The sequence below is a fragment of the Mustela nigripes genome, chromosome 13, assembly GCF_022355385.1.
Source record: "Mustela nigripes isolate SB6536 chromosome 13, MUSNIG.SB6536, whole genome shotgun sequence".
Lineage (NCBI taxonomy): Eukaryota > Metazoa > Chordata > Mammalia > Carnivora > Mustelidae > Mustela > Mustela nigripes.
In genome coordinates, this window is record NC_081569.1 from 118,447,813 (window position 1) to 118,463,431 (window position 15,619).

The 15,619-nt window shown below is 39.0% G+C and overlaps 1 protein-coding gene across 8 annotated transcripts in view; it reads right to left on the reverse strand.

The window, feature by feature from the left end:
• Positions 1-15,619, reverse strand: part of ZC3H14 (zinc finger CCCH-type containing 14) — a 52,693-nt gene that overhangs the window by 10,520 nt on the left and 26,554 nt on the right. For 4 of the 8 annotated variants that reach the window (XM_059373557.1, XM_059373556.1, XM_059373553.1 and 1 more), the window contains exon 10: positions 2,891-2,965. The exons of the other annotated variants lie outside the window; for them this stretch is intronic. In XM_059373557.1, the coding sequence (XP_059229540.1) occupies positions 2,891-2,965 (75 nt within the window). The remainder of the gene's footprint in view (positions 1-2,890; positions 2,966-15,619) is intronic. 8 annotated transcript variants of the gene reach the window in all.

The following is a 15,619-nucleotide window of genomic DNA, read 5'->3' on the forward strand; positions in this document are numbered from 1 at the left end:
AGCGCTGCCACGTCTCACGAGGAGCCTGAAAAGGATACTTCCCTCCTCTGACCAACATGCAACTCGCTGTTCTTCAGTGACTCTCAGAGGGCTCCCAGCTAGCAAAGGTAGACTCGACAATTTAGTCCAAGGCTGCTGCCCTCCTTCTTACCATCCAGCCCTTTACGAGGCAAAGCAGTTCTACCAGTTTGTATCTTGGGAGAATATAAAAAGATGAAAATAATGCTAAGGGTAGGACACACGATGAAATGATCATTTTAAGCGTTAATAGAGGAGGAGAGGAGATGATACAGGAGAATGACATGGAATTACAGAAGAGACATCATGAAGTCCTGGAAGCCAAACAAAGACTTAAGAAAACATGGGAACGACATGTCATATGCTATAGAGTTTAGCAAAGTGGGCACTGAAAACAGCTTTTCATTCCACTAAGCCACTAGTCACCTCTGCAAGATTTACGTTATCACCTGGGTCAAAGAGAAGCAGACAGATGTGAGAGTTAGTGACATCTTCTGGGTACAGACCACAGGCTGAATCCATGCATTTGGTTTCCTCCTAAAACCCCACTAAAATGTCAACAAAGGGTTAATTTATTGGAAGATAAACTCACAAAGAAAATAACTGTTTAAGAGCAGACATCCAGATTTTGAAAGTGAAAAACTAATATTTTCAAAAGCCAAGTCTTAAGCCAATAATGAAGTAATTCAATGTGGATCCGAAGATTCTCCAAAGGCTTGGGTAACCAACCGGCAGCACAGGGGACCTTGGAAAAAAGGGGAAGTCAAGGCCGAACCAGGTGTGTTCAAGTGTCCATTCCAGAAGCAATTATGTCTTCTTAAACTCAGAATCTGTTTTCTTCATTTCTGATCCCTATCACACCCATTCCCCAACCTATCTATATTCAAGTCTTTTGGAATAACTGGGAGACATGCTTTCCCATTGGTCAATGTTGGAGAGGCCTACAAATGAAGCATCATGGTCTTTGACAGAATAGTGCTACAACAAAACAAGCTAAATGTATACTATTAAAATTTTTAAAAGCATTTAGATTTCCTGATAACCCTTTGACTATTTTCTCCCTTGGAGAAAAGTGGAGCTTAAGACTCCTGAAAAGGTCAAAACAGAGAGTCTTTGGAACAAGGAATGCCAGCCACACAGAAAGAAGTACCATTTTGAAAACAGGGAGGCGGTTCTTAAGCAAACATCACATGGTAACTGAAGTTGAAGTGCCTCCCCCAGCCCCTTTTCCTCACCTAGCTCCCAGAACACTGGCAGCCAATCCACTACTTTGAAAGATCTTTCTTTGGAGAAGCGAACCACTGCAAGAGGAAAAGCCTAAAGACAGTAACCTCGGGGTGCTCCTGTATTAGACAAGAAAAATGCCTTTCCATTGTAGAATCTATATTCAAATGTGAAGTCAAAAGCCCACCATCCTGACTAATGAACCCAGAATGCCAATTAGCTTTCCCACTCATAAATATAAGACAATCAAGGATCCTCAGACACCTGAGGAAAACCTATCACAAAAGACAGCAACTGAAACAAACAACTTGGAGAAAATAAGACTAAGAAGGGAGGGGAAAAAATACCCCAAAATATCTTTAATATCCTCAGAGAAGTAACAGAGCGTTGCATACATATGAAACAAAGTCAGTATGTGAAAAATAAAAGGAATATGCAGAAACAAGAAGGCTCTCACAAATAAAAACCATCACAAGAGGTAAGCCAAGAATGCAGTACCTCATAAGCCTCATAGAACTAGATGCTTCAAACTGTACATGCACCATGGAAAAAAAGAAAAGTTAAAGAAACAAAAAAAGAATGTGCAAGTCCCAATGAAATGGATACAACATACACAGAGCCTAGCTGCCAAACATTTTGAAATACCCTAATGTGGGAAGCAGAATGGAATGTGGAGAGATGACAGGGCAAAATCAAGGATGGAGAGTATCTAACACTTTGACAGAAGAAAGGAGAAGCCAGGAGAGAGGCAAAGACTGAAACTACAGGAGTGTGGGGCTACTCCAGTATTCAACAACTGGGGAGGATCTGGTGTCTAGGCGGAACCCTGAGAGAGGACAAGTTCCTCTTTCTGAGACAGAGCTAGGTGGGGTAAGGGGATATACCTACTGACTCTGGAGGCCTGACCAAAGGAGTAGAAGAGCCACAGGGAGGGGTCAAGGCACCAGAAATTCCAACAACGGGTAGGGATAGGGGAAACAGAAAAAGAGGTTTCCAAATTTAAGATTGCAGGTATCCAATGACTCCCTTCATGTAGGCAACGAACATTTACTGGGGACTGTACATGCATCTGGCAGAGGCTGGGCACTGGAGAATGTGGAGAATGCAGAGATAAGTAAGGCAATCACCCCCTGTCCTGAAGTAGGCCCTGGCATATATGTCTAGGCTGGGCAAAGTGGGGGGGGGGGGGGGGGGGGGGCAAAAAATTAAGCTACGGGGGCTCTAAGAACAACATGTTCTTGGTGTGGCCCTGGTAAGGAGATTCTAAAGTGAAATAAGTGAGAATAAGGCTGAACAGACAACAGGACAGTAAAGCAGGGCAAAACATTGTAAAGTAGGGTAGAAAGGAGAGAGGGTAGGGATTTGAGTTGTCTCTAAAGCAGGGGAGTGACAGCCAGAAAATTCCAGAGACTCAGGTGAAACGGCACCAAAGCAAGAAAGTTTTTGAATGAGACGAAAAATACAAACACCATAAAACATGAAGAAAATGCAGATCTTGTTTCCTGGCCCTAAAATATTTTTCACAATCTAAATATAGCATCTTAGGGCAGGATCTAAGATATACAAGATACATTAAATGAAGTGTAAGAAATGGAAACAGCAACTGAAAAATGCTAGATTACAACGAAAATTTAAGATTATTACCAACCTTGACTGATCTGTAGAGTTTCTGCCATTACTGGGTCAATTTGCAGTCGGGATAACAACTGCCTCTGTTGAGTTCCTAGAATAACAGATTTTAAAACTTTACTAAACTTAAAATTAACAATCCCAGCATGTGTGTTTCCCAAATATGAAGCCTGAAATAATCTTTATGGGTTTTTAACTTAAAAATAATTTATTAGCTTCAACAATGCAATTTAATAATACTTATAGACCAAAGGTCTGTAAGAGAAAAACCTATACTCCGAGTTAAACCAAAAACGGCAATGCAGGGCATTCCTAGTTCTCCCTTTGTCTGGAAGCTAGTTTTCCTGGACTGGAACAAAGCCTGGGAATAAAGGTAAAAGGCTGGAAAAACCAGGAGGTGGTGCTGCGTGGACCCAGAGCTTGAGCCATAACTGACGGGTGACAGCCAAGTGCAGTATCAAAATGAGAAAACTCTCCCTTCATCATCTGGCCGCGCACCATTACAACTCATCCCCAACCCTAGAATTGCAAAGCGAAACACAGCGGAGTTATCTGATCATAGAATTCCCAAAAGACAAACTATAAGCTTAGATAGACAAAGAAAATAATAAATAAGTATGACATTTAAAAGGTCTGGAGTCTAGGTCCTACATGAGCAAGAAAACAATCATCTGGGTGGTTGAGTTGGTTATGCATCTGCCTTTGGCTCATGTCATGATCCCAACATTCTAGAATCAAGCCCTACACTGGGCTCCCTGCTCAGCAGGGAGTCTGCTTCTCCCCCTGTCTGTGTTCTCTCACTCACTGTCAAATAAATAAGTAAAATCTTAAAAAGAAAATAATCTGAATCTCCTGTAAGATATTCGCTAGAGTATTTATGATGTCTTTAAAAAGTTCATAACTTCCTCAGTTACACTACAAATTAAAACAAAACAGTGACACAGAACTGATCTTCTCTATCTTCAATATGAAGGCTGGGAGGATGTCGTATTTCTCCAAACATCCCCTCCTCCACAGTGCTTAGGAGGTATTAGGTACTCACTTGCAGATTTATTTATTTAAGATTTTACTGGGGGTTTGGGGGAAGCAAGAGAGAGAGAACATAAGCAGGAAGAAGGGGCAAAGGGAGAGGGAGAAGGAGGCTCCCTGCCTGACCTGAAGACAGATGCTTAACGGACTGAGCCACCCAAGCACCCCTCACTTGCAGATTTAAAAAAAGTGTTATCAAAAACAAAATTAAGTCCTATCAACAATGCATTAAAATAATTATTCACCATGATCAAGTGGCATTTATTCCACAGATACAATGATGATTCAATATCCGAAAATCAATCAACATGGCACACCAAATTAACAAAATAAAAGGCTAAGTAAGAACTGCGAATTCTTGATGGTTCAGTCGTTAAGCGTCTGCCTTCAGCTTAGGTCATGATTTCAGGATCCTGGGATTGAGGCCCACACTGGGCTTCCTGCTTATCTCTCTCCCACTGCCTCTGCTTGTGTTCCCTCTCTCTCTGTGTCTCTCTGTCAAATAAATAAATAAAATCTTTGTAAAAAGAAAAAATGAGGATTCTTTCGATACACGCAGAAAGAGCATTTGACAAAATTCAACACCCATTTAAACTCTCAATAAAGCGGGTTTAGAGGGAACATACCTCAACATAACATAAGACACATATAATAAAACCACAGCTAACATCATACTCATAACATCGTAAGATCAGGAACAAGACAAGGATGTTCATTCTCGCCACCTTTATTCAATATAGTACTGGAAGTCCCAGCCACAGCACTCAGACAAGAAATAAAAGACATCCAAATTGGAAAGGAAATTAAGAAACAGAAAAAACCAAAACAACAACAACAACAAAACCCCCCAGAGATGACATATATACGCAAAACCCCTAAAGACTCCACCAAAAAACTATCAGAAGAAATGAATTCAGTCAAGTTGCTGGAAGGACACAAAATTGAAACATAGAAATATGTTGTGTATAGAAATACACAAATAACAAAGTAGCAGAAACAGAAATTAAGAAAAGGAGATAAAAGAAACTGGAGAGGACACAAATAAATGAAAAGATACAACATGCTCATGGACTGGAAAAAATAATACTGTTAAAACGTGCATATTAACCGAATAACCTATGATAGAAAAAAAAAGGCATGAGGGACGCCTGGCTGGGTGTGTAGGAAGAGCATGTAACTCTGAATCTTGGGGTTGTGGATTCAAGCTCCATTTTGGGTATTAGGACTACTTAAAAAAATAAGAACTTTAAAAGAAAGGCAGGAATCTACAGCAGGAGAGAGTCTCTTTGATAAATGGTATTGAGAATATGGACAGCTACATGAGAGAATTAATTAAACTGGACCATTTTCTCACACCATATGCAAAAATAAACTCAAAATGAATTAATGTAATGTAAAATTTAAGACCTGAAATCATAAAACTCCTCAACAAAAATACAGGTAGTAAACTCTTGGCTATCACTCTCAGCAGTATTTCTCTAAATTAGTCAACTTAGGCAAGAACAACAAAAGGAAAGCAACTGGGTCTATATCAAACTAAAATAACTTCTGCATAGTGAAGGAAACCATCAATACAATAAATAGGTAACTTACTGAATGGAGGGAGATATTTCCAAATGATATATCCAATAAGGAATTAATATTCAAAATATAGAAAGAACTCATAAAATACTAAAAAACAAAAAACAAAAAAACAAACACAATCAGATCTAAAATGGGCAGAGGGGGTGCCTAGGTCGCTAAGTTGGTTAAGTGTCTTGACTGTGACTCGGGTTAGGATCTTTCTGTTCATCCCTCTCCCGCTGCCCCCCCCCAACCTCATGCAAGCACACGTGCACACACACACTCTCAAATAGATATAATCTTGGGGGGAAAAAAGGGGAAGAGCAAAGGACTTGAAAAATTCGACATTTCTGAAGATTTTACTTATTTACTTAAGAGAGCAAGAGAGAGCGCACACTGCAAGTAGTGGGTAAAAACAGAGGAGAAGCACTGGAGCAGGGGGAGGAAGGAGGAAAGAATCTCAAGCAGACTCCCCACTCTCCCCATGCTGGGCACAGAACCTGACTCAGGGCTTGACCCTAACTGAGATCATGACCTGAGCCAAAACGAAGAGTCGGATGCTTAACTGACTGAGCCACCCAGGCACCCCACTGACATTTTTTAAAAGAGAATGAGATAGCTAACACATGAAAAAATGTTCAGTATTTTTTATTCATCAAAAAATTCAAATTAACGGCCTTGGGTGGCTCAGTCGATAAAGTGTCTGACTTCAGCTTAGGTCATGATTTTGTAGTCTTGGGATAAAGCTCCAGGTAAGGCTTCCTGCTCAGCAGGAAGGCTAAAGCTCCTTCCCCCTCTGGCCCTTCCCCAACTTATGCTTGCGCTTGCTCGCTCTCAAATAAATATTTTTTAAACTGCAAATTACCATAATGAGGTATCACTTCACACCTGTAAAAATGGCTAGTATCCCTAATACAAAAAAAAAAAAAAAAAAACAAGTCTTGGCAAGAATTTTAATTAAGTCTTTCTTAACAAGAAAAGGGAACTCTTATGCACTGTTTTTGGGAACATAAGTTGATGTAGCCACCTGGAAAACAATAAGGAAGTTACTAAAAAAATTAAAATAGAAATACCATAGGATCCAGTAATTCCACTTCTGGGTATTTGCTCCAAGAAAATTAAAACACACATTTTAAAAGATATACACACCCTTATGTCTACTATGGCATTAATTATAATAACCAAGATACAGAAGCAATCTCAGTGTGCACTGAGAGATGAATAAAGATATGATACACACAAGGAATATTACTCAACCATAAAAAGAATGAAATCTTGCCATTTGCAACAACACAGATCAACTTAGAGGCAGGGTACTATGCTACCATGAAAGAAGAGAAAAACAAGTATCATGTTATTTCTACTGATATGTGGCATCTAAAACATAATAAAAATGAACACAAGACAAAAACAGACTCAAAAATACAGAGAACTAGTGGTTGCAGTGGAGAGGAGCAAATAGATTAAGAGAACTAAGAGGAACAAACTTCAGAGATATAGTCAGAGATGTACAGCATAGGGAATGTAGTAAAATATTTTAATAACTTCATATGGGGGGAGCGCCTGGGTAGCTCAGTCCATGATCCCAGGGTCCTAGGACCAAGCCCTGCATCAGGGTCTCTGCTCAAAGAGTCCTGCTTCTCCCTTTCCCACCCACCCTTATGTTCCCTCTTGCTATCTCTGTCAAATAAATAAATAAAATCTTTAAAAATAATTACTTTGTATGGTAACAGATGGTAAACTATACTTAGCGTGAGAACTTCATAATGTGTATATAAATGTTGAATAACTATACACACCTGAAACTAATGTAATACTGTCACCTACACTTCAGTTTAGAATAAACTTTTAAAAAGTAGGGACACCTCAGCACAGTCGGTTAAATCTCCAACTCTTGGTTTCAGCTCATTATCTCAGGGTCATGGGATCAAGCCCCAAATCAGGCTTTGCACTCAGTGCAGAGTCGGCTTGGGATTCTCTCTGTCCCTCTCCTGCTATCTCGCTCTCCAAAATAAATCTTTTAAAAAAATCTTAAAAATTAAAACAAAAGTGGTATGGTACAGTGCAGAAAGGGATGTGACTGATAGGGTTCCAAATACTGAAATGTTAGTAGGATGCCAGAATACTAATTTTTAGTGTACTTATTACTAGCAGTTCCATGAGAACAGCCTTTGCTCACTCAGTACATTAGCTGGCAATCAAATGCCATGTTTCATTAAAAGGGGTTTTTCAACTTTATTTTTAAAATTTTAATTTTAAGTAATCTCTACATACAATGTGGGGCTAAACATATGACCCCCAAATCTAGAGTCACATGCTTAACCAACTGAGCCAACCAAGGTACCTGGGGTTTTCAATTTTAAATGCTCAATTCAAAATTCTATCAATTATTTTCTTTTAAAATATGTTATATTGGGGTGCCTGGGTGGCTCAGTGGGTTAAAGCCTCTGCCTTCGGCTCAGGTCATGATCCCAGGGTCCTGGGATCGAGCCCCACATCGGGCTCTCTGCTCGGCGGGGAGCCTGCTTCTCCTTCTTTATCTCTTTGTCTGCCTCTCTGCCTACTTGTGATCTGTCTGTCAAATAAATAAAATCCTTTAAAAAATAAAAAGATAAAAAAAATACATTACTCTTAAATGGTATGTCAAAAGAGGTTAATCCTTGCAAAATTATCGTGGTAAAAACACAGTAAATCCCAATGAACTGATCTGAAATGCAGGAGTCATTTGGTCAGGTTGTACTCCTGTAAGACAGCTTGGAAAACTAACACATATTAGGATTACTGGAAGAAGCTCTTTCAATTCTAATACTACAATAGGTCTCTTTAATACAATGAATAATGAAAGAATTACACATTTTAAAAATACTTGGACGAGACAGATACATGAAAGAGGACCATTCTCTCCCATTTCAAGTTTTGCTTCTCTTTGTTCACCTCTCCCTTTAAAACATAATTTTAAAGAGATCCACTAAAGAGAATTATGGTAATTTCTAAGCTTCTAAGTTAATCACGTGGACTCCAAATTTGTCATTAGAGATACATCAGAAATTCAGGTTTTGTGACTTGCTGCCTCCATATGTGAACTAATCAAGTCACATAAAAAGACACAGATCCAAGGGTGAGTTACCTAGAAGATATCAAATACTAAACATTTACCTTTCTCAATGTTTCTAAGGAAGCCAATTATTTTTACATCAGTAGTCCTTGACTGTGATTCAAAATCTACTTCTTCTTGAAGATCTTCGAACTGTTTATTGCACTCAGATGTTGATGTTGAACATTCATTCATTTTAACCTCCAAAGATGAAATTTTTGCTTCATTCTGTGACACTCTAACATTTAGATCAAAAAGATTTGCTTCTACTGTCAAAATTGCGGCTTTCATTCCCTTAATTTCATTGATATCAGTTGATATTTTCCTTAAAAGATGGGAAATATTGTCTAGCTCATTCAGTGAACAAGAACTTGTTACAGAACCTAAGTCAATTGGCCCAGGTGAGAAGAAAATCGGTAAAGATGGTGATGGAAACCTTGAAGACATTTTCTCAAAATTCTCTCTCCCTCTTAATATTTCGTAACTTTTCCTTCACAGCCCATTAAATTGTCTCATCAAAAATAAAAACAGTGATTAAGGCTTCTAATTTAAAAAGTATTAAGAGTTAGTAACATTTTAAAACCTACAACTAAAAAGATAGGATTGTACATTTCTGGAGTCAGAACGCAAACTAAATTTGAAAATGCTAAACAAGCCAGACCAATGTTCTCTTTGCTACAACTAAGAAGCCTTAATTAATATGAAGCCCCCTATATCCTGTAAGTCCTACTTAATGCTCCTCTCCAAACAATAAACCCTATTATTGCATAAGAAATAATTCTGGCTTCTGATTGGCTGAAAGCAGACAAGTGGACACAAAGAATTTTCTATTATTTACCTCACATGACAAGAAGCACTGAAGATCTGAAGTAAAAATTAATAAAATGAAATTAAGTACCTTATACCTGGATATGATGTGAAATTTAATGGACTTTTTGTCCCTTCATCTATTAAACCATAATTTTCAGGCTTTAATTATTTTTAAATTGTTTTATCTAGAACCCAGAGTTTCATTTACCCTTGAAAATAGTATACAGCTGTTATTTAGCACTTCCTTTTTAGGGGAAGGGTAGGGGGATAACTGGACCCACAATCACAGACAAATCTCTTTTAAAATACATGGAAATAATGCAATTCTGCTGCATGGATACGGTATGTTAGGAATTTACAGATAAGAGAAATGAGGACTTGACCTTGTTCAGTGATAGACTATTATTAGGTAAGTGATTTTCTCCACAGTGAGAGTTATCTTTTAATTTTTAGAGTATACTCTGAAACACCAAATTTTTAATTTAATGTCCTATTTATCTTTATTTTTTTTTTAATTTTTAAAAAATTTTATTTACTTGACATAGGACAGAGCACAAGAGAGGAATCACAAGTAAAAGGAGTGGGAGAGGGAGTAGCAGGCTTCCCGCTGAGCAGGGAACCTGATGTGGGACTCATCCCAGGATCCCGGGATCATGACCTGAGCCAAAACCAGATACCCAAGGACTGAGCAACGCAGGCACCCCTAAATTATCTTTTTCTTTGGATGCTTGTGCTTTTGGTCTCATAATCTGAGAAACCATTGCCTAATGCAAGCTCATTTAGGTTTACACCTATTTCTTCCCTAAGAGTTTTATGAAATTAGCTCTTACACATAAGCCTTTGATCCATTTTTTAGTTTATGTAAAGTGAGGGTCCAAGGGGTGCCTGGGTGGCTCAGTGGGTTAAAGCCTCTGCCTTCGGCTCAGGTCATGGTCTCAGGGTCCTGGGATCGAGCCCCACATCGGGCTCTCTGCTCAGCGGGAAGCCTGCTTCCTCCTCTCTCTGCCTGCCTCTCTGCCTCCTTGGGATCTCTGTCTGTCAAATAAATAAATAAAATATTAAAAAAAAAAAAAGTGAGGGTCCAACTTCATTCTCTGCATGTGGATATTCAGTTGTCCAATGCTTTTTGCTGAAAAGCCAATCTATTCCCCACTGAACTGTCTTGGCAACCTTACTGAAAACCAACTTAATCAGGGCACCTCGGTGGCTCAGTCGTTAAGCGTCTGCCTTTGGCTTGGTTATGATCCCAGGGTCCTGGGACTGAGACCCGCATCAGGCTCCTTGCTCTGAGGGAAGCCTTACTTTTCCCTCTCCCACTCTCCCTGCTTGTGTTCTCTCTCTCGCTGTGTCTCTCACTGTCAAATAAATAAATAAAATGTAAAAAAAAAAAAAAAAACAACAAAACTTATGATAAACGTGTTGGTTTATTTCCAGATGCTCAATTTGATTTTACAGATCTGTCTGTATATCCTTATGCTAGTACCAGTCAATTATAGCTTTGTAGGAAGTTTTGCAGTTAGAAAATTTAAGTCCTCTAATTTTCTTTTTCAGTGGTTTTGGCTATTCCAGGTCCTTTTCATTTCTATATGTATCTTAGGATCACTTTGCCAATTTCTGTGAAAGCCCCAGAAGGATTTCAACATGGACTGAGTTGAACTTATAAATCAATTTGGAGAGGACCACCATCTTTTTTATCTTTTTAAATATTTTTTTTATTTGAGAGAGAGAGATCACAAGTAGGCAGAGAAGCAGGCAGAGGGGTAAGGGGAAGTAGCCCCCTGCCGCTGAGCAGAGAGCCCAATGCAGGGCTCAATCCCAGGACCCCGGGATCATGACCTGAGCCAAAGGTAGAGGCTTAACCCACTAAGACACCCAGCTGCCCCAAAGAGCACCATCTTAACAATATTAAAGTCTTCCAGTTCATGAATTTTCATGAAAGGTCTCTTTCCATGGCTTTAGTTAAAGAAAGGTCATTTTTACTTTGGTTTACTAGCTGCAAAAAAGCTGCAAAGTATAAGCATGTAAGATGGTGGACATGACTCCCAACAGCCCTACAGAAGAATTCTTATAATGAAGTGTAGCCTTTGGTTTCCCAGTTAAATAGATGTTTATAGTAACAGGAAAAAGAAAAACTGCTGAAACTTACAAAAGAATCTTTATTCACTACTCCACTGTATCTATAAATTTAACCTGATTTTTTAAGATCTTCAGAAAAAAATATTTTTCAAAATTTACAAGGCTTTGGATTCATATAGAATTAAGAGCCCTAGCTGCCAGACAAGACATCTACAGCATAAACCATGAGAAGGAGCAGCACATCCTCAGCCAAAAGCCACCTGAAAACCAGCGGGTTCACTAGAGGGCAGCAAACAACACATCAAAGAGAAAAGCAGGACTGGAGTCTTAGCAGCAGATGAGTAACAACAAGGCTACAAAAAAACTCATTTGAGGTTTCTGTCATCACCCTCTATACCCAGCCCAACATTAGAATGCAGAAAAAGATCCCTTCATGGATTCCAATGTAAATATCTATCAGCAGAAGACAATTACATATTTTAAGGAAATCGGAGTACAAAAAGGTTAAGGTCACTTAGTAAGTGGCATAGCCTGGATTAATAACACTGAAGCAGTCGGACTCCCTCAGTCCATACTAATAATCACGCCATTATACTTTTCTCCATTACATATTAAGTGAAATAAAACATGTCACAGAGAAATTCATGTGATGCTATTTTATATGTACATATATGGTAGGTACATATAAATATACATATAATTGTACTTTACAGAACGGACATACATGTACATACATATAAAAAAAAATGCCAAGGAGACTACAGATATACACCAAACTGGTCTTTTTTAAGATTTTATTTATTTATTTGATAGAAAGGGAGAGGAGAAGCAGGCTCCCCGCCAAGCAGAGAGCCCGATGCAGAGACTGATCCCAGGGCCCTGGGATCATGGATCATGACCTGAGCTGAAGGCAGATGCTTAACCAACTGAGTCACCCAGTGCCCCTACACCAAACTGTTTTAAGTGAAGTACTTATCTCCGAGGAAGGCAATGGACAGAACAAAAGGGAGATTTTCATTTTTCTGAATACAAAAACTCCTCTCTTTATTAAGACTCCTTCACAAAAAGCTTCCAGTCCAGCAGGACACACTGAGCATATGTATACACACCTCATTCTGCAGAGTCCATAAAAATGAAGTAAAGAACTTAAAAATTACAATCTCCTAATACATACAACAGTGACTCCAGACTGGGTTTCTAACATTACCCACTAAGGTACAGGAAGAAAATAGCCAAATAACCAAATATTCTAGAAATATTTTTATCCCTATCCTTAGAATCCTATTTTTACACATTCTTACATACCAGTAACAGCGTAGACATATTTAAGTCAAATACATACAGAGTGTAGTCGCAAAAAATGATTCTAGTACACAAAAAATTATATCATCAGAAAAAGTAGATTACTGATTTAGAGGTGTGAATTAGGAAGGGGATCATAGATGAGTTTTCAACAATCTCTGGAAAACAGAAAATATATGAACAAATACTGCCTGTGAGGCAGAGCAGAAAAGCCAAAATGAGATGCTGGGAAAGCTGCAACTGAGATAGATGCAAGGCCGACTGACACATTCATTAAGACAAAAGGATTTAGGGGAGCCTGGTAGGGACGTGTGGATGGCTCAGTTGGTGAAACATCTGCCTTCAGCTCAGGTCATGATCCCAGAGTCCTGGGATCCAGCCCTACATCGGGCTCCCTGCTCAGTGGGGAGTCTGCTTCTCCCTCTCCTTCTGCTTCTGCTCTCTGCTTGTGCTCGGTCTCAAACAAAAAAATAAAATCTTTAAAAAAAAAAAAAATAAAAAAAGACAAAAGGATTCAGTGAGCTCCTACTATATGTCAGGCACTGTTTTAGCCACTCAATCACAGCAAGGAGTAACACATAAATCCCTGGTCAGAGAACTTGTACTCTGGTGGGGAGGGGAAGGAGACGGGAGCTCAAAAACAAACAAAAAAAGCCCTCAAAATGTATGTAAAGCAGAACATGTTTTGTATTGATGATCTGAGGGGATAAAAATATCTAAACTATGAAAACACAAAATACGTATAACATAATAAGTGCTGTGGCAAAAATAAAGATTTAGAAGAGTGGGTAAAGGAGTAGGGGGCTAGGGAAGGCTTCACGAAGACAACTTTTGAGTGAGTTATGTGGACCTATGGAAAAAAATATTCCAGGGAAAGGGTGAAAGCATCTCAGACATGCTCTTCTTTGAACGCTCTGAAAGAGAAATACAGCAAGCATGTCCGGGGGATATCAAGGAGAAGCAAGTGGAGGGAAGGAAAAGGCTAATAGGTGACAAGATCAGGGAGGAATCTTACTTTTAGTTGGAGTGTAATGGGGAGCACCAGTAGGTTCTGAGAAGGGGAGCAACATGATCTCACTTACAGTTTAAAAGGATCACTTGCCAATCGGAGAAAGACAGCTATCATACGATCTCCCTGATATGAGGAAGTGGAGATACAACGTTGGGGGTTTGGGGGGTAGGAAAAGAATAAATGAAACAAGATGGGATCAGGAGGGAGACAAAACATAAGAGACTTTTAATCTCAGAAAAGTGTGCAAGCCTGGCGATTCACAGACCTTGTACACCTGGGACTAATAATACATTATATGTTTATTAAAAAAAAAAAAAAGGATCACTTGCTACTGTGTGGAACAAACTGTAGGAGGACAAGTTTGAAAGCAGACAGACCAGTAAGGACACTATTCCAATAATCCAGGTAAGTCATGGATGATGGTTTAACCTAGGATGGTAGAGGGAGAGGCAATGAGGAACAGTGAATTTAAATATACTCTGAAGGTAGAAGCAGACAGGATTTGCTAAAGGTGGAGGGAAGAAGGAAGGTAAAAGAAGAAAGACAAAGAGGAAAGCAAAGACAGAGGCAAGGAAGAATGGCCTTAAGTTTCAAAGAAAGAACAGCATTAAGTTTCTGGCCTGATCAACTGGAAAGGTGGTGCTGTGCTGTTAACTAAAATGAGGAAGACTGTAGGAAAAACAGAATGGAAGAAAAAATTGTTAGTAGTTATGTTTTAGACAAGTTTAATTTATTACATATCCAAAAAAAAAAAAAAAAAGTAGAATAAGCAGCTGGAGGAGAATTAGGAATTCAGATGCAAAGCCCTGGCTGGAGATACCCACTTGGGAATCGACAATCTGGAGATACTTAACCTGGATGAAATGAACAAAGAGGAGCATCCAAGACTGTGAGAAGTGAGGAGCAAAGAAGACTACAAAGGATGTTCAACAGAAAACAAGGGTTTGCAAATGAGACGGCCACGCATTTTCTAAAAATTCAAACATTTTGGGGTGGCTCCCTGACTCAGTCAGTAGAGTGTAAGACTCCTGCTCTCCGGGTCAGGAGTTCAAGGCCCATTTTGGGCATGGAGCCTACTTTAAAGAAATTTTTTTCAAATGTTTTAAGAAGAAGGAACTCAGAAAATTATCTGGGGAGAATCTTAGATAGCTATTGGCAGTGTAAGAACCTCCAGAAAACTCCTCTTTAATTTCAAGGCCACCTGCAGGTCCTTGTCTGCTTTATTTAAAATAAAACATGCCCACAGCAAAGCTTGGCCCACACAATTCCAGGTAAGCCTCTTTACTGACTTTTCTTAAATGAGGAACTCACATGTTTACAAACATTTTTGAAAAGAGCCTGCAAATAAAAGGGAAAAACAAAAAAACAAAAAACAAAAACTGACTCTGGAAAACCATCAAAGAGGACACAAAATATAATTCTTTAAAAAGAAAAAAAAATCCTGTAATTATATTCTTTTGACAAATTTGAAATATTATATCCCCAAAACAAGATACATAAACAGACCAAGAAAGACCTTGCAGACATTTTTAAAATATAATTTTAAAAACTTAAATTCATTTAAAAAAGGAAACCAAAAACAAAAATGGGGGAGGGGCACCTGGATGGCTCAGTGGGTTAAGCCTCTGCCTTCAGCTCAGGTCATGATCCCAGGGTTCTGGGATCGAGCCCCGCATCCGGCTCTCTGCTCAGCAGGGAGACTGCTTCCTCATCTCTCTCTGCCTGCCTCTGCCTACTTGTGATCTCTGTCTGTCAAATAAATAAATAAAATCTTTAAAAAAAAAAAAAAACGGGGGAGAGGGGAGACAAAAGTCAAGTCAATAAAATATGCCAAAGAAGATCAGACAAAAGATCAGACAAAA